Source organism: Egretta garzetta, unplaced genomic scaffold (assembly GCF_000687185.1).
Source record: "Egretta garzetta isolate BGI_Z169 unplaced genomic scaffold, ASM68718v1 scaffold96, whole genome shotgun sequence".
Lineage (NCBI taxonomy): Eukaryota > Metazoa > Chordata > Aves > Pelecaniformes > Ardeidae > Egretta > Egretta garzetta.
This window is the reverse complement of record NW_009259965.1, coordinates 995,403-1,019,870: the sequence shown is the minus strand read 5'-3', so window position 1 is coordinate 1,019,870 and position 24,468 is coordinate 995,403. Positions and strand designations below refer to the sequence as shown.

Below are 24,468 nucleotides of genomic sequence, written 5' to 3'. Positions count from 1 at the left end.
ATGCAAGTATCTTTTTGGTACAAGGTCCTCTCCTTGTGCTTGAGAGTTTATTAAAGACATTTCTCATAGGGACAGTTTCATGAAACAGCCATAATATTGTTCTTAAATCCAAACCCTGACTGATACGAGATAACAAAATGTTACCGGGTTTTATATTAATTAATTTTTCTCACTCAGTAACTTGAGGTCAAGACGACGAAGAAAGAAAATAATGTACCTCTTCTCCTCTAATTCCATCGCTCCCATCTTCCCCATTTTCACCCTGAAATTATACAAATGTGTATGAATTTCTCACAAAAACAACCAGTGCACATTTACAAAATCCAGCAAGAATAGGGTGACATAGACCAAGATGAAGAAAAAAAAAAACAACAAAAAACCCAGAAGAAAAGCTAAACACAAGAATTAATGCTTGATGTTTCATTTCTCATATGTTCCCTAGGCATAACCATAAACTGGGCATTGCAGCAGACATCTACAAAGCAGCCTAAAAAAAGTAACATTGACTTAACACTCACTGACATCTCTGCAAAACTTTCAAAATCTCCATTTAGTGCAGGACAAAGCCCTAAAGAATACTGTACTCAGAAACTCAGACTGTCTAGAGTTATACTGCACCTTTTCCCCAACAAATCCTCGAAAGCCCTGAAAAGAAAAAAAGATGGCAAATGTTAGAATAACATGTGATAAAAACTTTGAAGGATTATTCTAGATCATAATGAAACAGTATTTTCGGAACTTTTGTTTAACCTTTAAACCTCTTTTGCCTGGACACCCTATGTTGCCTTGTCTTCCTTGTGGTCCAGGTGGTCCTCTTGGGCCCTGAAAGAGAGAAAAGAAGAATCCAATCCAGGTCTACATAGGCTGGCAGCTAATTTATCTATTAGAGATATCTGGTCCTGTAGACCTGGAAAGCCTTCTTCTCGAGGGCTGTAGCCCTGGAAAAGTCCCTGGTTGACTGCAGATTAATGAGGTTGCAACAACAGAGAAATGTGCAACTGCAAGATCCTCCTAATTCAGTGACCTATGAAAGATCAAATATAGTAGTATTATCCTAGCAAATATTAAAATATTTTTAATCACCCTTGCTATAATTTTGACTTCTTTTTAGCCATATGCATTGTTCTGTTAATATTCACATTACACTTAGAATCCCCAGTCTCCAGCTACCATTTTGGCAGATCTAACTCCTGTGAAAAAGTATCACTATACTAGTGCATCTTAAATTTGAAACAACATACAACTACAAAAATCTCACAGAGCAGAACTAATATTTGTGGGCCTGCCTGACATGATTTCCACAAAAAAATTCTCCCTGCATGGTGAGATGAAAAAGCAAATACAACGTGATGATACCATTACAATCTGCAGACCTGTTTTTGGAGTGCTGCATCTTGACATATAAAAGAGCAAGCAGTCTTCCAGAACAAGGCCTACAAACTATTACAAACTGGCTGACAACTCCAACAGAAACAGTTACTGCATTCTCCTGATGACAGCTTGGGCCAGGCTCCTCTCTAACATCCATTACACTATTATGCTACTTCCTCACTGTCACTGCAGTTACTTTTAGTTTCCACTGATGGGTCTTTGCTCATTTAGTAGTTTGGTTTTTTTTTTAATTTGAAACAAAAGCTATATAGACAAGAAGTGTTTGCTCTTTTGGGAGCAAACGTATCCATCAAGAGGTGCTCATAGCCTTGTAGTAATTTTCCAGTCTCCTTCCCTTTCATGTTTTTGGTTTCAGTGACCTACCAGCACCAAAAAATATGACACTTTGGTCAAATCAAGAGAATATGGTTCAGATGGTCTTCAAAAAACATAGCTAATTTAGATATAACCAAAAATGTCTAAAAATGGATGCCTAGATCAAAGAGATGGTCTCGCCTGGCTAAAACTGGCTTATTAACAGTTCCTTCTGCAGAAAATGACTGGGCTTGTCTCCATTTGTTTACTTTCAGATTCCCCATACAAGACTTTTAGGCTTTTCAATAATAACTTCAGAAAACATGAAAAAAAATGAGGGAAAAAAATGTTTTTTGTAGAAATCTTCTACAGGCATGAAAATAAGTTCCCAAACAGCTTTGCTAAGTAGGCACCCAGACAGCCACATACACGAGCTAATCAGGTTGTTGTAATATATATCCATTATATCCCAAGAAACGTTACTGAAAATTTTACAATCTTGTCTGTGTTTTATTCAAATGATGTGAGGGAGTTCCTACCTTGGAAAGGTAATAAAACTTTGTAAATTCACTATCCAGATAGTTTAGATGCTCTTTTTTTCCCCTTGCTCAATGGTTTTAGTTTTCACAAACACTTGTTCTTGAAGTGTTATAACTTACCGGTTCTCCTTCATCTCCAAGATATCCCAGGTTGCCTTTAACACCATTTGGTCCCTGAAGGTAAAAGATGAGAGATAATGCTATAATACTTGGTTGACTTCCAGAAACTATTGAGGATATTCTGGAAAAACTCAATGGGCCATTATATTGTTCTTTGCTTGTTCTGTCCCTTTGCTTATTCTGGGCTTCAAACACTGTTGAAAACTTGAATAACAAATAACTTCTTTCCTGATTATTTTTCTCCTGTTGTTTCCCCTAATGTTACTAACAGTTTAATGCATCACTAACGCATTATCTGTCCCACATTTAAATTTGAAGGTGGCCCAATGTTTTTATTAGATGCTCCAGGGAGAAACAATTTTCTGTCACTGCAGGCCCCAGGAAAAGCTCTTTCAAAGTTTTAAAGTGTCTTCAGCAACTAATTATACATTTCAAGACAACATTGAGATATACCTTAATTACCAAATCTTTAAAAGCTGATTGATGGGGAAAAAAAGGGAAAACATCATACAAAATTCATAATCTGTCATAGGTAAATGCTTATTTTGCTTTTTTATGAAGAATGTTTAATTGGTTTGGGTAGAAAACAAGTGTCATTGGCTGCTTCTGCTTCAAATGGTTTCTTCCTGAATGCCTTTTGTGTCAATAATAGTCAATCAATTGCTCTTCTGTCTTTGCTGGTGAGGGGGGGTTGGATGAGATGATCTTCAGAGGTCCCTTCCAACCCAAACCATTCTACGATTGTATGATTGGAGCTTCTCCACACTGGCATGAGACTGATTGCTTTAATGGCCCCCATTTGTCAGCCTGGATGAGCAAGAAAGCATACTGAGGATGACCAAAGAGCAACTGCCACCCATATAGATAAAACATACCTTCTCCAAGTCATGACTTTTGATATAAACCAAACTAAGGATTTGACCTGAGAGAGTCTGGTACCTCTCCTTGTAAGAAGGGAGTGTACTTTAAAAAATAAGCCCCAAATAGATGTTAGCCAGGAAATATTTCTGAACAGATATGGCAGAGGTTTTAGAGGCTATGTAGAGTACTTCCTTGTGTAGTCAAAGCAGATTTTTAGAAGTCAATCACTTTTCAGGCTATATTCTTTATAACCACAAAACTTACAAAAGTTCTTAACGTTTCCAATTTAACATTCTTCCTTCAAATAATTTTCTACTCTAGGTCATTTATTTTTGAAGGAGTTAATGTAACATAACTTTATAGAAGAGCTAGGAGTGCACTATTTACCCTGTTTTGGAGCCCAGGAGGGAAGAGGGATACTAGTAAATAAAGAAGTTGTGGGGATAGTATCTTAAAAAGTGTATGATTGATGAGAACTGTTTTAGGAGACATCTAATCAGCAAAACAAACCATTCTGAATCCAAGGTGGGCATATCCATTGTCCTATGATTCCACACATATGAAAGCTGCACCAGAAACAGCTGTCTCAGGTTTGTGTCTCAGCACAGGCTTAATAGAACTCCAAATGTTTCAGGATTAAATGAGCCATGTGTAGAAGAGGATAAGAAAGAACATTCTTTCAATCTCTCATTGCCCTTCTCCTGTGCAAAAAAATATTTGTAGGCCAAAGAACCTGAATTCAGAAGCCTCTTTTTCAACAGGGTAATGTTTGGAGAGTGAAAATGTAGCCTGGCACACAAGCCATTGTACTGAATTTTGAGGTAGGGCTTCATGTGAGTAGCTGTTATGCTACCAGGCGGGGGAAGTCACTGACGCTGGCATAATATTTTGTGAGAGATTTTTGGAAAGTGAAAAGCCTTCATATACACTCTCTCCTGAGAGAGTGCCCAACCCCCCAAAATTTTATTTAGTCATCAGCTCTGCAAAGTGCTACCCTGCAAGGGGTTGCTTTGTACTTTGTCTTTTGGAGCAGCAAAGTTTGTTCTGGTTGTGAACTGAGGCTGCAAAGGAGCACCTTCTTCTATGGTCATTCAGGTTCCTGTGAAAACTCACAGCATTAAGCAAACTACCAGATCACAGATGCCATGCTAGCAGGTGACAGAGGCTATAGTTTGCCCTGGCAAGGCAGGAACTCACCATCTGGCCTGGCAGAGCATAAGAAATAGCAGCAGGGCACAGCTGTCCTGCAAGTGCACCTGCAAACCTATCTTGGACTTTGCTTAATGTTTATAATGAAAGAAGAACCCAGGGCAGAAGAGATGCTGTGCAGGGGACAAGATGATAAGTGTGAAAAGACTCAAGGGAATTCTTTAACTCCGGAAAAGCAGAGAAGAGCTAGAGGACAAAATAAAGCTATGGCTGCTCAAAAAATGTATGTGAACTAACACTATATAAGCCTGGGCTGCCCATTTTGTCAGCTGTTGGAGTCAGAAAATCCGAAGCCTCCAGCAGCAGTGCTGATGGCTGCTGAAACATAGAGGTGAGAATCAACACCCATTATTGAGTGACCAGTCAACATGTTTGTCTGCAGGGACATCAGGACTGTATATAAATTAATGCTTCACTTATACAGGGGACATTCTTCTACCATATTTGCACTCCTGATGGCTTGAAAAAGTACATTCTTCAAATACCCACATGATAGAGCATGTTTTTATTTATAATTTATGCACACATTTGTCAGAATTCTCAATTATTATGGAAGCTGTCAAAATAAGCTACTTTAAATAGAATTAAATGTTACACTACTGACCTACAGTACAGAATTTCCCACTATTTCTTAATTACATCAAAGGAAAAGAATACAAGGAAAGTCACAGATGTCTGAGGTTTAGGAGGGCTCTGCTGCATTCCTTAACTGGACATCTAGTTAGTAAAAAAAAATAAACATCAAAAGACAAATAATTTCATTTGAAGTACTTTTTGCTTTTTGCATGGATGAACTTGTAATTCCCTAGCCTGGAGCATTTCACTGGCATCTTTCCATTGAATTTAATGGAAGTCTTTACTATCAAAATACAACATCCTCATGAGGTTTTGGTTCTTCCTGGAACTCCTGCAGAAACAACTGATTGCTACCCTAAGTTGTTCCAAGACTGTTAAAAAATGCAGTCATTAGGAACTTCCTGACAGCTCTGAAGAGATATCTCTGAAAGACACACATTCTAGGGAAAAGCAGGCAAGTTGCTAAGCAAAACCATTATTAGAATCTTTAGATGAGCTCATCAATTATGCAATGTTCCCCAGCCTCCATACTACTCATAACTGATGACTGATGCCTCCTCCTGCATTGTTAGACAGAAGGTATATTGTGATTTTGGAAGATATACAAAAATGATGCCATAAAACATAGATAGATAATCATCTTCATCCTCTTGCCTTTCTCCAAAGCAGTCAATAGCAGACAGCTAACAGTGAAAAAATCAACTGGCTTAGATTTAAAATTATCAACACAAGTAAAGGATCTAGATGTTTTGGTTTTAAGACAAGACTTTTCCTTTGCATTTATCATTTTCTTATATCTCAGTGACCAGACTCAAAAGACAGCTTAGTTCTCACCTAAATCACTCAGTGCAGCTCAAGGGGACTATTGGAAATCTATCTGCAGCTTAGGAGAAGCTCAGAAAAGAAAAACCTGTTTTAATGACCCACAGCTCTTCTTGCTGACCTGCAAGGTAATAGCATCAGGCTGGACAATCACTGAATCCTGATTACAGTCACCAGCAGCACTGCATTCACATGCAGAATCATTTTTGTGCATTGCACTCATCAGTAGCTGTGGCAAAAGCAGTTAAGTACCACCCAAGGTGTGATTTTTTTCCACATGCAGCCTATCATTATTTACAACTCAAACTTAGCAATACAAAGCTAGGATGCATTCTTACCTTTATTCCTCCTTTTCCCCTATCTCCGATTTCACCTTCTTCCCCAGTACATTTGCAAGACAAACAGCAGCAGGTCTTCTCAGCAATATTGTTCTTAAAAAGAAGAAGTTACTGAAGATGTAAATGTATTTCCCAAAAATTTCCTCATGGCTTTGCTCCTGCTCTTACTGGAAGCACTCACCATAAGAATACAACGGGACTTTATGCTCTATTAATAGCACGACTCCTTTGTTAGTCATATTTACCAGACTTGACACTTATGGTCTGATTGTGCAAGATCTTTTACCCAAGAACTTACTGTGCACATTCATTCTTTATCAAATAACTTACCAAGATCTTGGATAGCCTGCTAGCAATATCTGTCATGCCAATATCTAAGTGAGTTCCATATTCAAATCCTTTTCCAAACTCAATGGATTGGAGGTTTTGAAAATTGGAGGCTCCTTCCAGAGCAACAGTTATAAGAGCATCCAAACCTAATTATAATAAATATGAATATAAATATCAGTTCCACCGAAAAAATGTTTCTGTACCTTATATATATGTGTATCATGAAGAAGGTGAATGATATCTATTAGAAATGACAGCTGTACCATACTTTTGATGGTATATGATTCTGTAAGTGATTCAAATGAAGTGCTAGTGACAATGAAAAGCCAATACAAGGCTCAACATAAAAATCTTCCTATTTGAATAATGATTAATGACTCAAGACCATATGGTTGATTTGGGTGTTAACATAAATATTCACTTAATCATTTAGCTCTTAGGAAAAACAGAAGCTTTAGGTTGCACTTCTTTTTACATTAAAATAACAACAAATATTGGTGGCTCCAAGTCATCATTCCATCTGCTGTGATAGTATATCTAAAGCTGAGGTAGACATCAGAGAAATTACAGATCTGAATTCTCTGTTTCTCCAACCCAGCTTTGCTGTACAAATGCATGTCTTTACATTGATCTAGAATGACACCAGTGTGAAATTAGAGTAAGCCTGTGGCCACAAGACAATTCCTTAGGTTGCAAAGCAAGAGGCAAAGAGATATGCTGTGCAGTAATGTCCTGAAGTACTCCCCTTGAACTCAGATCATTCAAAGAAACAACAGGGGAAAGTCCATTTCCTGGTTTAAGGGGGAAAAGCACAGTAAGGCAACAATTCAGTTGAAAATACAGTTATATTGGGATTCCAGGGTGAGACTTAGGGAAGGAGCCAAATGCACAGAGGAGTACGCTGGTCACAGCAACAGCAACAAGCAGTATTTTTCCAGGTTTCTGGCTTGGTCCTGAGTCCCTTTTATACAGTTGTATAATGCAGCTGGCAACATCAGCAGATTCAAATCTAAAAAACCTGATTTTACTCTGGTTTAAGTTCCCTGAATCTAGCAGACAGACTCCTGACTCACTTGAACAGAGGCAAGAGCAATCTCTAGCTGAATGATGCTGCGCAGCCCCAGCAAATGAAAGTAAAAAACAGCCAAACCAAACAAAACCCACCCACAAATAAGCCCAACAATGTTTTAAAATTTCTTTTAAAATGTGTTTTAAAACTCAATCCCAAATCATACTCCTACACCTAATTTGCTTATTGACACAGGAAAACTGACCAACCATACACAGCACTCCAAGGAAAACAGTCTTTGGTACAGCTGAGTGAGCTGTTAGGCATATCTACCTTCTCATCTTTCCCATGTGGCTGCCATAGTGTCCAAATGAAGTTCATGTTCTCCCCATTACTACCGCTCTGCAGTTAATAGCATCTTTGCTAAAAGGACTGTTAACGCTCCATTTTACTGCCTGCACTTGTCACCCTTGTACTCCACTACAGCTCTTCTTGCCACTTGCCTGCTGTTCAGAAGAGGGAATTCTTTGCAAGGTTGTTGGGAAAAGAGAGAGACAACAGACATGAGACAACAGATGTCTGTATGGATGAGGGATAAGCACACACCAAAGGGACTGCTACCAGTTGAGAAGCCTTGCATCTCCCTCTAGCAAATCTAGCCCTTTCATCTCCAGTCCTGTTTTTCACGTTTCTTGTACGATGGTCTCCTGCACACATCAGAAAGGCTTAGCCTGTAGCAGCTTCTCAATTCCTCCTGCCCTACATCTCTGGCCCTCGGCTCTGAAATCAGGTGCTGATGCAGATACTGAAGCTTACAGGGCAGGGGGAAGAAAACTACTCAATCTATCTTCTCCCCACTCTGCTAGGTTTCTGTGTGAGAACAGATAGTGAGGACAAGGCAGATTGATTGGTGAAACACACAGAGATCTGTGGCTGTGGGAAAGTAAGTTAAACATTGTAAGAAAGGTTGTTTCAGATCATAAAATCTCTAAATGTGGAAGTCATGCAAAGAAGCATTACTGTTTACTTAGCCCTGTTACCAGGGGTTTCCCGAAACATCCACTGTTAGTCACAGACAAAGATAAGGGCCAAGGCAGGAAGACAGTCTTATCTGGCATTGTCAACCTCACTTTAATGGAGCTATTCTGATTTATATTGACTGGGCATCTGAGACCACAACTCCTTTTGTTTGCTGCTAATCTCCCTCTGCTCTTTCTGCAGAAAAAATTAAATACCTCTTCTCACCCCATAGCTAGGCCACTGGAGAAATTAAACATTCTGACTTATCTAAACCAGATACCTTTCTTTTTAAGTTCTTCAGATTTTTCTTCGAGTGCTTCTAAGTCATCATCCACACCATCTGAAAACACAAGTAATACCTACAAAGACATAAAACAGAGAATTTAAATTACACAGAAGCAAAGGACAATTGTACTTCAATCTTTCTTTTACAATTTTGAAGAAAGGATTTTGTCATCACATGACCTTTTGTCGGGTCTCATCCTTGTTCCTAAATGTTTCCCAGAGTGACTGCAAGAATTCAACATTAAGTTGGGATGGTGTCTTGATCACAGCTTCTGACAGGTTACGCAGGACAGATTCACTGTCAACGTAGAACTTTGTGGGTATCGGGGTAACAGTATTCTTCACTTTAAGAGCCACGCTGCTCTGTGCCTTGGACCCAACATTGCAGCTCACGTCCCTTAGAGACAGAAGGGCTTGCAAAATCTCAGGGAAATGCTTTTCCAGTCTGGTCTGTCCATGAAATAAGTGTTGGCCTTCCCTCTGTGATGAGATGTCAAATCCCACAGTGATATCCACAAAACAAGCTACTGTTGGGAAAATCATAAATAAATGCATCAAACAATTTTCATTTCAGGTAAAGAAAAACAGAAGAGAAAAAACACAACAGGGGGAGACCAACGCACATCAGCTAAGTAGGCAGGAGCCTCTGGAATCTGTAATCTTCAAGCCTCAGGTAGATTATCTAAAATGAATCATCAGGTCTCTAATTAATTTAGAGACATGTTCATCTTAAACCCACTCAGATGAATTGCTAATTTCTAGAGAAAAATTGAGGAAATGAAAAGCATATTGGATAGATAAAGCTGTCAAAAATCCCTAAATGCCTTTAACTGAAAATGTGTTCTGTAATGATGCTTATATAACCAATATAAGAGCCCATCCTTCTTAACAGTATTCCTTCCCCTTATTTCTGAGCTACAGGCAATTGAGTAGGTATCATTTAGAAAATCAGAGGGCTGTTTGCTTTTAACATATTGTGCTGGAGAGTTAACAATGTAACTGCTGTAGTATTCTCATTCCTTTAAAAGTAATGCTATGCTTAATGTTAAAGATTTGGGCCAATACCAAATCACTTCCCTTCTTTGCTCTTCATCATCAGTACTTAAAGGGAGCCTATAGGAAAGATGGGGAAAATCTTCTTAGTAGGGCCAGCTGTGACAGGACAAGGGGTAATGGTTTTAAACTAAAACAGGGTAGCTTTAGACTGGATATAAGGAAGAAATTCTTTACAATGAGGGTGGTGAAATACTGGAACGGGACGGGGCTCTGAGCAACCTGATCTAGTTAGCGGTGTCCCTGCTCACTGCAGGGGGTTTGGATTAGATGACCTCTAGGGGTCCCTTCCAACCCAAAACATTCTATGATTCTATGATCATGTTTTTTACCTGCGCTTGCACATTCATTGCAGCATGCACAGCTCTGCAGAGTTAGCAGACAGAGCAGGGGCGCCCAACTCTCAATATGCATTTTAACATAATTTCTCACTGCATGCGAGGTGATGGGAAAATCAGAAGCAAAATGAAATCACATGCCGCAAAATGAGTAGTACTGCCACCATGTCTCTTGTTTAATTAGATGTCAGGTTACTCTGATCTGTAGTATGACTGAGTCACTGCATGGGTATTCTGTGACATGAATGAATTCCTCATATTATTTCTGTCTCCAACTCAGAAGAAGAAAAAATACACATTTTTAAGAATTACACCTATTGCTACTAGTACCTTGTTTTTGCTCTGCAACAAGGTACTTCTGTTTCTGCTTCTAACTTTCTCAAGTTAGTGTTTGGATGATATGGCATCACAGTTGCTGTTAACCCAGAAGCAAAACCTATCTGAAAGTGCTAAAACTCTACTGTGAGTAAGGAAGTGGATAAAAATTATACACTCTAAAGCTTGGATATAAATTTAAACAATTAAAACTAAAATCTTCAAGCCTGGGTTGTATGATCTCAATCAATCAGTTCAAATTTGCAGAAATGAGAACATAAGTATACAGATAAGTTAATGAAGAGTACAGTAGGGTGTGAGCTTGCAGAAAACTTACTAAATTCACAGTAACTGTTCACGTGCATCTAAAGAGAGTATTTGCATGGGCAGCAAGGGAGAAGCTAGCACAATGCAAACTGACATGGGCAGTTACTTGTTTGTCAGTTCACATCCTTTATTCTGTGGAGGCAGCAAAGAGAAAACATCTGGGTCATTTCTTTCAGCAATTTTAGAGAGACTGGATGTAGCTAATTTATTCCACCGAGATCTTTATCTTCATGTGAGTGAGAAGAATTTTTCTATTCTGTTTTCAGAGTGTTGCAGAAGATCAACCAAATGTATTCTAAAGAACAATTAGAACTGGGAAGCATACTTAAAGCAGCACATGGAGATCTCAGAAAAGTTTGGTTCAGGGATGTTTACCTTTTCTATTATCGTCCTCACAAATAACATCAACCAGTCTTTTTTTAATGTTTTTCAAGTTAGAAAAATCATCAACGGCGTATTTCCTACTTGGTGATCCAGTTATCTGTGTTAGCTGGGACTGATCGACATTTCCCACGCCTATGGCATATATATCAACACCTTTCTTCCTCAGGCTTTCTGCTGCTCTTGCAGCTCTACTGCTTGTTCGTCCAGCAATGATTACCAGTAAAATCTGTTGGACATTTTCATGTATTCTGCTACCCTTTTCTGGTTGGAAGTTGTGTTTCACTTTCTCAAGTGCATTTACAATATTACTTTGGCGTCCTTTAATTTGTTTGATGCTTTGAATTTTAAATTCTAGTTCTGATCTGTTTGGAAAAAAGCTGAGGCTGAACTCTTCTTTATAGACACCACCATAGACTGCAAAGCCAATTTTGGTATTTTGAACAATAACAGCTGGATTGATTAAACTTGTCACAAAGTCTATCATTATCCTGAAGTTTTCTTCATCTATGCTTCTGGAACCATCCATTAGCAACATAACATCTGCTTTCTTTGGACAGTCTGCAGAAGATAAAGGAAAATATATTATTAATAAAGTACACAATTCTATGTCTATCATTAATAATCCTGCCTCTACCTCCCATATCCCACTAGTCACATTGACAAAACCAACCCCAACAAATAGATCTACAAAAAGAAAGTTAAGCATATAAAATGTAACGTACACAAAAATTCAGTCATCTAGTTTCAGAACACAAAACATACTCCTGTAAGCACGTGTGTTGCAGAGTAACTATAGATACATTTCCCTCTTGCCCACTGAGCAAAGTTACATTGGCCTAACCAAATGTCCACAGGGCAATGACACATTTCATCTCATCCTTGTGCAAATGCCTAATAAGGTCAGGTGACCCACACACCAAAAATGCCTATTTCTGTCCATGCTGCTTAGAAAGGAAAACTACGGTGACCAGACATGACAGGTACAGACAGCTAAAGCAAAGTAAGATAAATCCCATCCTATGTGTATATACAAAATTGGGACTCTTCAGGAGCCATAGATGATGTGTCTTCCCTGTCTGAGAACCCAACTGCTCTCAGCATGCTTATCATAGCCCAAAAGGACCAACTCCCAAATAAAGCACAGCAGCCATAGCTACTTCCATTCGGAAAGATGGCAAGAGAAGGTAGGACTGAGTAGCTACTACAAGAGCTGAACTGAACAAGCAGGAGAGATTACTGTAATTTAAATTGCGATAATCAGATTATGTTATCTGTATTGATCGGCTAGATGCCTTTGCAAGACTTTCCTTCAAACACAGTTGTAGGAGAAGAGGAAGCTGAACAAAACAGCCAGTTGTGAGTACACGCTTACCTGGTACTGAAATATTACATATATCATTTGTTATATTTGCAGTTAAGTTCCCAAGTCCTTCAAAGGTATCCACATAGAAGCATTTGTCCTCTGATCCAGCCATTATCAGAAGCTCATTTCGCTTTGCTCCTTCTACTCCAACTGCGTAGATGGTAATTCCTTTGTTCCTTAATCTCTGGGCTGAATCATCCAGTTTGTCTTTATCATGGGATTCCCCATCAGTTATCACTATAATTACCTGGGGAACTCCTTTGCTCTTGCGGCTGCCATGTTCTTCAGTGAAGAACATTTCTGAATGGAACAGTGCCTTTGCTGTGTAAGTTCTTTGTCCTAGAGGGTCATCTCTCTGGATAGCCTCAGTAATCTCCAGTTTTGTAGTATACTTATTAAGGTAGAAGAGCACTACTGGGTCATCAGAATATTTTAGTGCTCCAAACTGAACTCCATCTGGGCCAACATCAGATTGTTTCACCAGGGCAATCATGAAGTCTTTCATGGCCTGATACTGTGAGGGGCTTATGCTTCCAGAGCTGTCCATAACAAACACAATGTCTAAACGTTCCACTCTTCTGCATTCTGTAAAAGCAAATTGAGAAAAGCGAAGATTTCATGTGTAAAATTATACAGGATCTTACTGATTATTATAACACAAGTCCATTTCTCAGAGTTCTGTGCAATGTGTGTATAACTTTGCTAACTGAATGGTGTTTGCACATATAACTGTCTTGTTACTATCAATAAGCTGCACCTATGACAGATTTTTTTGCTTCTGAGACTGTTCAGTGTGAACTACATGATTCCAGTAATCAGAGCAGAGTTAGACTAAACTGAATGTTTTCTTAGTTATCAAAAAAGCTATCATTTTGGTCTGGACACCACAGTACAGAGCCTATATAGCAAACAGAAGTTGTCATATTTCAATTGATATTGTGGAAATATTTCTAATAGCTTACAATATCCAGCCTACTCCCTGGTGGGAGAATGGTCTTGTCCCTCTGAAGGGCCATGTTCTCCCACTCACAGACATACTGAGCAGCACAGATGATAGCTGGCAACTCGTTATATTTCAAGCTTCCCTGTTTACACCTGCTCTTTCTCACTACAGAAGCTACTGATGCCTTTTCCAAAACTGCGGAGAAGAAAAAATGATGCTTAATATCTTGGCTAATTGCAGTAGTACTTAAAAACACTCCTTAGCTACAAGTTCTGTATTGCAGTAGTGCAAAGACACAGCCACATGACTGAACATTGACTGTTTGGACCTCTTAGGACTCTGAGTAAATCACCCTTGCATGCCTTATGTTTTGCTCTTGTCCCCACTCTCCCCGCCAGTTCCGCCGCCTCGCCCCTAGGTGAAGAAAGGGAGTTTTGAAAGCTCAGAAACTGGATGCTGTGTAAACTTCAGTACTGAACTCAATGGTTAACCCCGCCTCTTTTAAGTGAGTGCATTTCCATGACTGAAGCAGCAACTTTGAATCTGAGTTTCAGCAAGTTGTTCTACCTTTATACAGCAGAGAGAGATCAAAATGTACACACCCTTTAAAGCCTTTTGCACTGTCACAGCAATACAGTATGTCTTAGTGCAATTGAGTCAGACAATGCATAGCTGCTATTCGAGTGTTTTTTAAAATCCTATCTCATGTTTGCAAGTACAGCTGGCATCCATGAGAGCCTGCAGCAGCAGGACACCCCATCTGCTTCTTTTTGCTGTCTGACCGCTTGCCCCATTTACACCCTCAGCTAATGGTATCGTCCCAAGAAAAAAGCAATCCAGTTCACTTTGTTGGCCAGGTCTGTAAAGATTATAAATATTGTATGCACGCTTGCCTGCCAGTGTGGCTTAATATGACTACATTCATTTAATCTGCATAGGGGGGGAAAAAAAAATTAAAGAAGAGAATGGCTTGAATTCTTAATTGGTTTTGTCCAGAAAGGGCCACATCAGGGAACACAGAAGGATAAGAAATTTCAAGTGGCATTACAAATGTACTCTTGCAAAAGACACTGATTGCACTGTAGTTGCCTCTGGCCCCAGTGAACTGCACTCAGTGACAGCGTGGGCCTTTCCAACACTGCTACTCAGAAAAAAATGAGACTGAGTCATCAGAAGCTCCCTTTCTTGCCCCTCTGTGGAGCCCACAGAAATAGCAGCTGAAAGGCATGTATAATGAGATGGCAATTAGACTTCAAAGGAAGGAGTGGGTGAAGCCTTTTCTCTGTTAGCTTTATTCACCCTATGTAAAGACCCATACTTTTCCATGCAGGTGTCTAATCTCACACACTCAAGGGAAAGAATCAGAGGCACCCATGCTCGGCTAGATCTCCGGGGCGTGAACAGAGTGGTCAGAGCCCTGTGACTCAGAGTGGTGCCGCAGGAGACCTCCGAAGTGCCCCCCTCAGAGACAGAGCAGTGGGAAGCAGAGAATTCGCATGGGAAGAACTAACACTAGGACAGAGAGGCAGCCAGCTCTGTGACTGCGACACTTCACTTGACACTAACAAGTTCAGAACAAAACCCCCACTACTGCGCATGCATTAATAAATGACTGGAAGTTACCATACTTACTGTCATCAGGAGGACTACTGCAAATGTAAAACATGAGGTCCTTTTTTGTCTGGCTTAGAATATCAGAATTTTCGCCATAGAATACCATCTCACGCTTCCCACTAATCTCTTCAAGCTGGGTTTTGTCTGCGTTAAGAACTCCAACAGAGTAGATGATAACACCTGTATTTCGGAGTAGTGTGGCAGGGACTTTAACTTCATCTTGCGATTCCCCACCTGTGATCAGGATGAGAATTTTTTTAACTGCGTCACGTGAACCACTACTGTCTTCAAAGTATTTAAGCATGAACTTCAGTGCTCCTCCTGTCAGTCTGGTGGATTGAAGGGGAGATATCCTATCAATAGCACGGAGGATATCTCTTTTGGTGGAGTAAGTGCTGAGCTTGAACTCTTCCTTTGGTTTGTGGCTGAACTGGACAACACCAATCCGCACTCTGTCTGCACCAACATCTGATCCGTTCACCAGCTCTCTCATGAAGTTTTTAATTTTCAGAAAATGCTCATTTCCAATACTTGCAGAACTATCCACTAGAAACACAACATCAGCTTTCACTTCTTTGCAGACTGTCAAGGGAAAAAAAGATTTTTAAGCTTAGGGTTTTTTACATTTCTTGAGAAAATACACAAGTTGAACAGGCAGAATAACCTCAGAAATAGGAAAGAAAGAATAAGCATAAACCTCTTCACACTCTAAATTTTATTAGTTCACCGATAAGTTATGACTTCAACTAAAATACTTTACCCCCGCAGATCTGAACAAGGGCATTATTAACTTAATCAGTCGCAATTCAACCAGTCAGCATTAAATCACAGCCAAGCAACTGAAGCAGCATTTTAAGATCAGCAAGGAATTCCTAAAATAAAAATCTAAAGCCTGTTGCTAGTCAAGTTTTGGAGCCTGAGAAACCTGGAAATCTTCTCTTCATTTCAGTAAGGCAGGAAACAGCAACTTGTTTTACAGAAAGAGGTGAGTCAAACCAATGGTAGGTACAAATGGACAACCTGTGCGCTGGTAGATCACATTTAAGGACATTTATTCATTAATGTTTTAAAGGGTAGTAAGAAATAAAACAGGGAGGCATTAGTGCAACACAACCTTTGCTTGTTTCCTGGTGAATGCTGGCCAAAAAGCTACCAATTAGAGAATACTTATTTCTACATCATTACTTTAAATTGTAAAACTGTCTTATTTTGACTTCTGCACATCTCAGTTCTAGAATCCTATTTGAGGGATATGCTGTGCCTGTCTACACCTGATAAAAGAGACTGGCTTGTCTGAGATAAGGGAAACAGCAGGCTCAACAGCTAGCTTTTAGAAAGATATGTTCAAAATTAGATACATTCACAGACCTAGTTGTTCTACAGTGATGTGATTTTGGATGCCTTTGACATTGGTAGCTCAATTTCATAGAATCATGGAATCAGAGAATGGTTTGGGTTGGAAAGAACCTTTAAAGATCATCTAGTCCAATCCCCCACCATGGGCAGGGACATCTTTCACTAGATGTTGCTGAAAGGCCCAAGCAACCTGACCTTGAACACTTCCAAAGATGGGGCATCCACATCTTCTCTGAGCAACCAGAGAACAAAGTCTGTAATATACAGGCAAGAGATGCTTGGTGTTTTCTGAAAATAAGATCTTTTCATGATATTGGCCAACATTTAAGCCACACAAAAATCACCATCACCCTCTGAAAACTTCAACTGACCGACAGTGAAATTGTTCAAGCTAGATAAAAAGGTATCTTACATTATTCATGAAATAATTTCTCTGTCAAAAAAAAAAGGAATCTGCTTATTTTCTGTGTTGCCAGGACAAAGTAAAAGTGTGTTCTTACCTTCTATGGTACAGATCTCTTGGACAACTTCATTTTTAATGTCTTGCAGTAAGTCAAAATCATGTACGAAGTACACTCTGTTTTTCACTCCTGCAATCTCATAAAGCTGAGTTATATTAGCTTCCCTCACACCAATGGCATAAATGTTAACCTGGTCTTCCCTAAGTTTCATGGCTGGTTCCTTCACGCTGTCCTGTGACTCTCCGTCTGTGAGAACAATTAGATGGCAAGGCACTCTAACTCCTCGCTGACTCCTGGCCTTTTCAAACAATGGCTTCATGTAAGCTAGAGCTCCCCCTGTACTGGTGTTTCCACCTATTTGCCGAATATTTTCAATCCCTTTTATCAAATCACTTGCTGAAGTGTATTTATTAAGTTCAAACTCTGGTTCATTGAAATGTGAGAACTGCACGAGTCCAAATCGAACTTTATTTATTCCTATGTCAAACAGCCTAATCATTTCCTTCAAAAAAGTCTTCACATCCATAAAATCCCTGTAGTCAAGACTTGATGAACCATCCACGAGCAAATAAATATCAGCTGCTTCTGTGTCCAGACAGCCTATGTGGAATGAGAAAGTCTCCGTTACATCACCGTTGTGCACATGGACAGATCACCTACCTCCACTCCTTTTGTAATACATAATAAATGAATACATGGATAAACTCTCCATCTGGTAAGAAAAAAGTTGGCAAACTTAACGTGCTAGGTATCTTAGGCATGGCAGCAAGAAACAAAACGCTATTCATCCGTGGCTATATGACTGCTTTGTCCACAGAAAACAAAACTGATAGCTTGGAGTTTTCTACCACATCTGAAATGTTTTTAAGCAGCTACCTCCAGCAATTCCCAGACTTCTGACTACAACTTATATCAGACATCAGAATTCATCATGCATCATTAAATAGCCATGTTAAACATTTAACCAGTATTACTGGTTTTACTGTTGAATAAGGTTCCAGCAGCAGTCCACCTAATGTTCTGATTGTCCATAGCAGGAAACCACTGATTTTTAGTGCTCTTAGGCATAAATTCACTGGTAATTTTTAATAAAATATATAAGGCTACTCCATTGTTATTACTACTTCTAGACCAGTCTGAAAACTTCAGCCACTTCATTTTGCTGGGACATACACTCTGGCAGCTTAAGATCTGCCAAAAACCCCATGATGTACATATTCTTGTCTATTGTCTAGGTTTGATCAAAATAAAGGGTAGACTGACTGGAAGGTTAACATTCCTGGGGAAATATCATTCAGATGCAGTGTCTTCCAACAGATCAAGCTCTATCAGTGCCTTAGTAAGTTTCTAACTTACTCTCTAAAAAGAATGGTTGATGTTTCTGCCATTATTAATCTTCCTATTAAATAATGGTACAAATAAACAGGCTTTTAATCCTACTGAACTTTAGCAGTATGCTAATGAGTAAAAAAATGAATCCATGTTCAACTTTAAATATTAATTGCCCTTCTCAAAGGTTCAAACTGAAAAGTTCAGTTTGAAAACGTGAGAAGGTTCTTAAAGCCTCAATCCGAGTTCAGGACAGTCTTCAGTTAAAACCCCTTAACCTGGAAAGAACCGAAGTTATTTGGAAAGCTTTACCTGTTTTGAGAATCTCTTTTCTTTCAGAGTCAACATAGAGCTTGTTTTGTATTTTATTCAAGACCTTCTTTCGAAAAATTGTATTTTGCCTTTGCAGATCAGAAAACACCCTGAGACTGGTAACATACTGCTCTTGAGGGTAAGAGGCTATCTGGACCAGCTGTTGATCAGAAGCATCTTCAACTCCTACGGCAAACACTGTCACACCACTTCTCCGCAGAAGAGTAGCAACATCACTTACATTGTCCTGAGAGGGTCTGTGGGTAACCAGAACAGCTATTTGCTCTACCCCTTGCTTCTTTCTGCTCCCGGCACCTTCAGCAAAGAGTTTTAGCCTTGTGACATTAATAGCTGCACCGGTCTTGGCTTCTCCTGACCCAGCAGAAAGCTCCTGTATTATCTGCAGAATTTCAGCTTTGTTTGTGTCTCTGTTCAGATGAGACACCACTTCTTGTCCATCAGTGTATATCACCAGGCCAATTCTTATGCATTTCTCCTTCACATCAAATGAGGATGTTAGGTTTTGCAGGAATTTTTTTAATTCTTCAAAGTTTGACTTTGAAGTACCACGATCAACTATATACACAATGTCAGCAACCGTGTCTCCATCACATACTGCAGTAGAAAAAGGATGAGAATAAAACCATGTTAGTGGCCATCCAAGTTTGTAAAAATGTTTCTTAGCCAAAGATGACAAGGTATTGAAACAAAAACTGATAAAACCTCACTTTAAATTAAAATAAATGACCAAAAGATCAGATGGTTTTTATAGGAAGCATATTCTTGTAACTTCAACTCTTGTTTGTGTTTTCTAGTGTATTGATCCAGCAGATACTGTGTAAGGATATTGGTTGGACCATGCATGTTAAAAATCTTCAAGTACAGGGTTTTTTATTTATTTTTTAATGACTCAGCTGATATATATCAGAAGAAAAATGCCAGTGCACAAACCTATTTTCAATACTACATGAACAGTATAAGTTTCTCAGCTGTACCATAAAGGATTTGATAGCAGAGAGTCTAATATAACTCCTTTAACTCACACTTGCCAAAGCTCCTCAAAGACTATTCATTAATTTACTAATTGTGGAGAGTCCATACCCTCATAAGGAGTTGTATTTCATCAACAGATTCTAGTTATATCAATTACCAATGAGTAAAAGCAACAAAAGATGACTAATATCAGATGATGTAAAAAGCACCAAATTTTAAGAATAATGCCAAGGGCAAAACTTCATGGGCATGAGAGTATGTCCATCTCATCCATAGTCCTACTTCCCTGTTTTAAAATATGCTAAGACTAGGCAATGTATTTAAAACCATGGCTAACACATTCCTATTCTTTGTTTTTCAGCAGCCTGTGTATCTTGAACGTTACATAGGTTGCTGGAGATGAGAAGGTATATGAGGCCTAGAGCGGCTAGCATCAGACTGAAGGTCTAAGTCCTTAGATGTCATCTCCCACATTATTGATTTTCTTACCTTCTGCTTCTTTAATGCTATCCATTTGGAACTCGACAATAATATTGGAGACGTTTTTAGAAAACATAGGGAGGTCCCATTCCTTTGGAAAATAATAAGAGAATGACTGCGTAGCCATCAAGCTCAGTTCTTGTATCACTGCTTCATGTATCCCGAGGGCTATCACTTTTACTCCATTTTCTTGTAACATTTTAGCTGACTCTTCCACATCATCTTCAGAAGGCAAAGACGACAGGACTACTAAAACCTGATTTCTACCTGCTCCATTAACGGGTTCTTTGAAATAACTTTCATAAATCCTACGGAGTGCATTGCCAGTTTTTAGCGGCCCACCTTGCAATGCTTGCATTTCTTGCACATGCATCAGCATATGCTTCTTTGTTTTATATGTGTCCAGTTCAAACTCATCATGAACATCATCATTGTACTGGGCAAGTGCAAGACGGTATTGGTTAGATTCCAGTGGCAGATCGTATATCAATTTGCTAATAAAGTCTTTAATGTAAGGAAACGTGTAATCTTCCACATCCTGTTGGCCAGGAAGCAACAGAACAATATCTGTACTATCTGCAGAGGCCACACAAAAACATAGCATTAGCATTTTTAACTAAGACTCCAGACACAAAGAACACAATATTGAGGCAATAAAGTGACATAGTGCTTGCTCAGCAATAGTCTAAGAACAGAAACAGAAAAGCTTAAACAGTTTCTATACCGAGAAGCTGGTCTATATAATTTTTACTTTTTACTCTTTTACTGTTACAACATGTAATTAATGGCGTTCTAGACAAATGCTGACTTGCCCAACGTGTGATGTTCTTGCTGACTTTAACAAAGGCTGACACATCTGTGATTCCTCAAGATCAGGCTGTATCTTCATTTTGAGGAGATGCTAAGATCTTACATTCTTACATTTCTTATTAAGGAAATTAATTCCTTACATTAGTCCTAGTAAAGAAAATGCTTTCCAGTATTCAATTTCTTTCAGAATTTGAATTTTTGAAAGCAATTGCTTTCCCATGCCTTCTTTCAGTTACAAATATCAAGGGCCTGGATTCAGTTCATATTTTGAATTTTTTCACATTTTGAAATATTTCATAGATCAAAACCCAGTACAGGAGTTCTGCTCCAACTAACTAATTCTTCACAGGCCCTTTAATACCAGTTGTTATGGAAATGGAAACAAATTTTCAAAGAATGAAATAAAACACACAACAAAGTGGTAAAATCCATCATTTGGAAGTTGGCAGGTTCAGAACTGCTTGTCAGCACCAATTTTGCCACCCGTACACCCTGTTTCTGCATGACACAGAGTTCCCATGGGAAAAATTAGGAAGAAATTAAAGACAAGCCTGTAGTTAACATGCAAGAGGGAGTATGATTTAACATTGCTCAGGAGACTTTCGGTTTATGCTTTCCTACCTTTGCAGTAATCATTTTGGCAAACTTAACTTTCTCTCTCTGTGATGTTTGTCTAATACAAGAGAATTCATAGTTTCACTAATTACGTTTAGAATTATTTGAGACTTTCTGCTGAAAAAGTTTAGTGATTCTTTTTAAAGAAAACTCTATGCATCCTTTGTCTACTGTAGCCCTTTCAGACAAGGTGGGAAAGCAGCTTTATCCCACAAAAGTTTTATCCAGATTTAGGAAATTTGCACACAGCTAAAAATTAATATTTCTTTTACTTTGCATTTCTTACCAAGGAGAGTTTAGGCAGGTGGATGAAACAACTGCCAGCCAGAAATGCTAAAAGTAGTAAAAGTCACACTGACCCCAAGCAGCAGAAGCACACAGGGATTGCCTCAAATAGGACATGAGACCACCTGGTGTGATCCCTCTCTTTCTCCTGTAACATGTCATAACTCTTCCCCTCCTTCCCTTCCTAATGTCCTTTTGGATTGTAGAAAAACTCCAGGAAAATAATGTTTAGACCATGCAAGAAATGCATGGTTTAGGACCCCCTGTCTGACAAATATTTTAAAAGTAATAAAAAGCTGCTCTAATCTCAGAGTAGTATCTTCTAATTGCTTGCATCCTGGGGAACTCTAGTACTGTAAATTGAAATATGAGAATTATGCACTGTCATAATATCTGTAAGAAGTCCCCTACATCAGCAAGGTCCGATCTTCAGCACAGAAATTCACTGTGCCGCTCAAGAGCCTGCATGCCTGTTGACCTTTTTAGTGCTCTCACTGAGGATGCAGTTAGGGAAGAAATAATGGCTTGCACTAAAGCTCCAGTGCAGTGTCTCCTGCATATGCCAAAAACTGTGTTTCAGAAATGCAATACACACACTTAAAAAGTAGGAGGAGTCTAAATAGGGGAGAGAAAAGATTAAGACTACAAGCAATCTTCCCATTTATCTGCCACAGAGCCTTAGTCCAGCTGAATGGTAACGAGCCTACTTTAAAAAGGAAAAGCCCACAGTTGGTGTTGTGCTCTTTCTTTTTCTCTCTCTTCCAGCTGCCTCTCTGTACAGACCACACAATATACATTACAGATCACACATGCAATATTGAACTAGCATTCAAAATCTGACTGATATCTAGCCACAAGTCCAGACGAAATATTTGCTAACTGATGTTCTTTTTTAATGCTACCCAAAAGTTACCTTAACATTTGGAAATACAATGCAATATAGTTCATTTTTTCTGATGGATTTTTTTTTCATTAGAATACTGAAAATTATCATTACTCTCTGTGGGACAGACATGAAGTAGCACAGCTTACCTTCTTGCACAGCGCTGTCATTGTAATCAGGTATATTTATTATGTCGCTGATGTTTGCTTGAATAATATCATCAATGATCTGTGGCATATGTTCTGAAAATTTAGGCAGCTCCTCTATCACTGGATTTATGTAATGAAATGGTGGGGTGGCCATCTCTAAAAGATCGTTATATGGAGCTTCTTTTGTCCCTATAGCTATTATCTTTACTCCATGACTCTTCAAGCTTCTGGCAGCTTCTCCAACATCATCTTCTGAGGGTGCTGATGTCAAAATCACAATGATTTGTTGCTTCTCTTTCTCACCTGCTGACTTTTGGAAAAAGGTTTCATAAGCTGCATTGAGGGCATTTCCAATGTGCACTGCACTCCCACCACGAAGTGCAAAGTCATCCCTGATATGATTCACCATAGGACCCTTTCTTCTGTAAGTGTCCAGCATAAATTCAGTGGACAAATCATCACTGTACTGAGCAAGCGCCAGCCGAAACTGGTTAGGCCCTATTGGTAGGCCTTCAATCATACGGATCGTAAAATTTTTCACATAGGGGAGAGATGAAGGTTCCATAGTGTCGGAGCTGTCAACTAAGAGGACAATATCTGTAGGGACTGAAACACAGAAAACTTAAGTTTGCTACATAGCCTTTCTCTTCTGGAGCTATAACATAGTCAGGCATTGCAACTGTCAAGAAACGAGACTTTGACAGAAATTCTGCACCTCAGGTAAGTGTGCTAGGGGCCACACAGAAAAAATGGATGCCTGCAAATAGGGAAGTCTCTGGTCAGCTGCACCATGACAAAATTAACCAGATATTCCATCAAGTGTAGTTTCTCTTAGCAACCCAAACCCACAAAAATAAAGGAGAGCAGGAGTAAGATATAACCTCTACCTTTCTGCTTTGCCTGCTTACATCTAAGTCAGTCTTAGGTGGTTTCTCCTGCACACAAGATCATGATGTAGGTAAAATTTTCCAAGAATGGGAGAGCTCACTGTTTCGCAAAAAACATGGAGGAACAGGCTAGGAGATAGATTGCTGGCATGGGAAATTCAGCAACAGGGGCCACAGAAAACCATGTTTACACATGCCTAGGAGCCCTGTACGGGGACAACTGGCAGCTACACTATCCCCTGGCATGTCTGTAGGGATGAGTTGCAAGGTAGGGCGACGGCAGGGACCAACCTCCTGCAGCCCATTCCCAGGCAAGGCTGCACTCTAGAAAACGGCCAGCCTCACCTCAGCTCACGTCCCCCCTCCCCTCCCCTACACCTCAACCTTCACTTCACACCTCATCCTTCAGCTCATATCTTTAATTTCACCTCACCGCAAAATCTCAGCTCACACCGCACCTCACACTTAGCTCACCCCTCAAACCTTGCCTTACACCTCTCACCTCACCTCAAACTTCATCTCACCTCAAACCTCACCCCTCAAACCTCACCTCACACCTCATTACCTCACACATCCCCTCTCATCTTCCCTCCCACATTGTACCTTACACCTCAAACTTCACCTGTTGCCATCCAAACTCAGCGTCAGCTACTGTGCATAGAAGTTTCTTTAACCTCTCAAGCTTCTGATCAGTATTTAGTGCAAAAATGGTGAGCTGAGATTTTTTTTTCTGCATTAAGGACTGCATTAAAAAAGAGGTAATAAAATACCAATAT

The 24,468-nt window shown here is 39.4% G+C and overlaps 1 protein-coding gene across 1 annotated transcript in view; it reads right to left on the bottom strand.

Moving 5' to 3' along the window:
- LOC104127527 (collagen alpha-6(VI) chain-like) overlaps positions 1-24,468 on the bottom strand; it is a 62,014-nt gene that overhangs the window by 36,697 nt on the left and 849 nt on the right. The window contains exons 2-15 of the mRNA XM_009640204.1: positions 22,806-23,402; positions 18,591-19,205; positions 16,989-17,549; positions 15,151-15,714; positions 12,585-13,160; positions 11,204-11,770; positions 8,976-9,322; positions 8,791-8,869; positions 6,482-6,627; positions 6,152-6,244; positions 3,221-3,289; positions 2,346-2,399; positions 580-645; positions 218-262 (exon numbers count right to left, since the gene is read on the bottom strand). Of these exons, the coding sequence (XP_009638499.1) occupies positions 218-262; positions 580-645; positions 2,346-2,399; positions 3,221-3,289; positions 6,152-6,244; positions 6,482-6,627; positions 8,791-8,869; positions 8,976-9,322; positions 11,204-11,770; positions 12,585-13,160; positions 15,151-15,714; positions 16,989-17,549; positions 18,591-19,205; positions 22,806-23,402 (4,379 nt within the window). The remainder of the gene's footprint in view (positions 1-217; positions 263-579; positions 646-2,345; positions 2,400-3,220; positions 3,290-6,151; positions 6,245-6,481; positions 6,628-8,790; positions 8,870-8,975; positions 9,323-11,203; positions 11,771-12,584; positions 13,161-15,150; positions 15,715-16,988; positions 17,550-18,590; positions 19,206-22,805; positions 23,403-24,468) is intronic.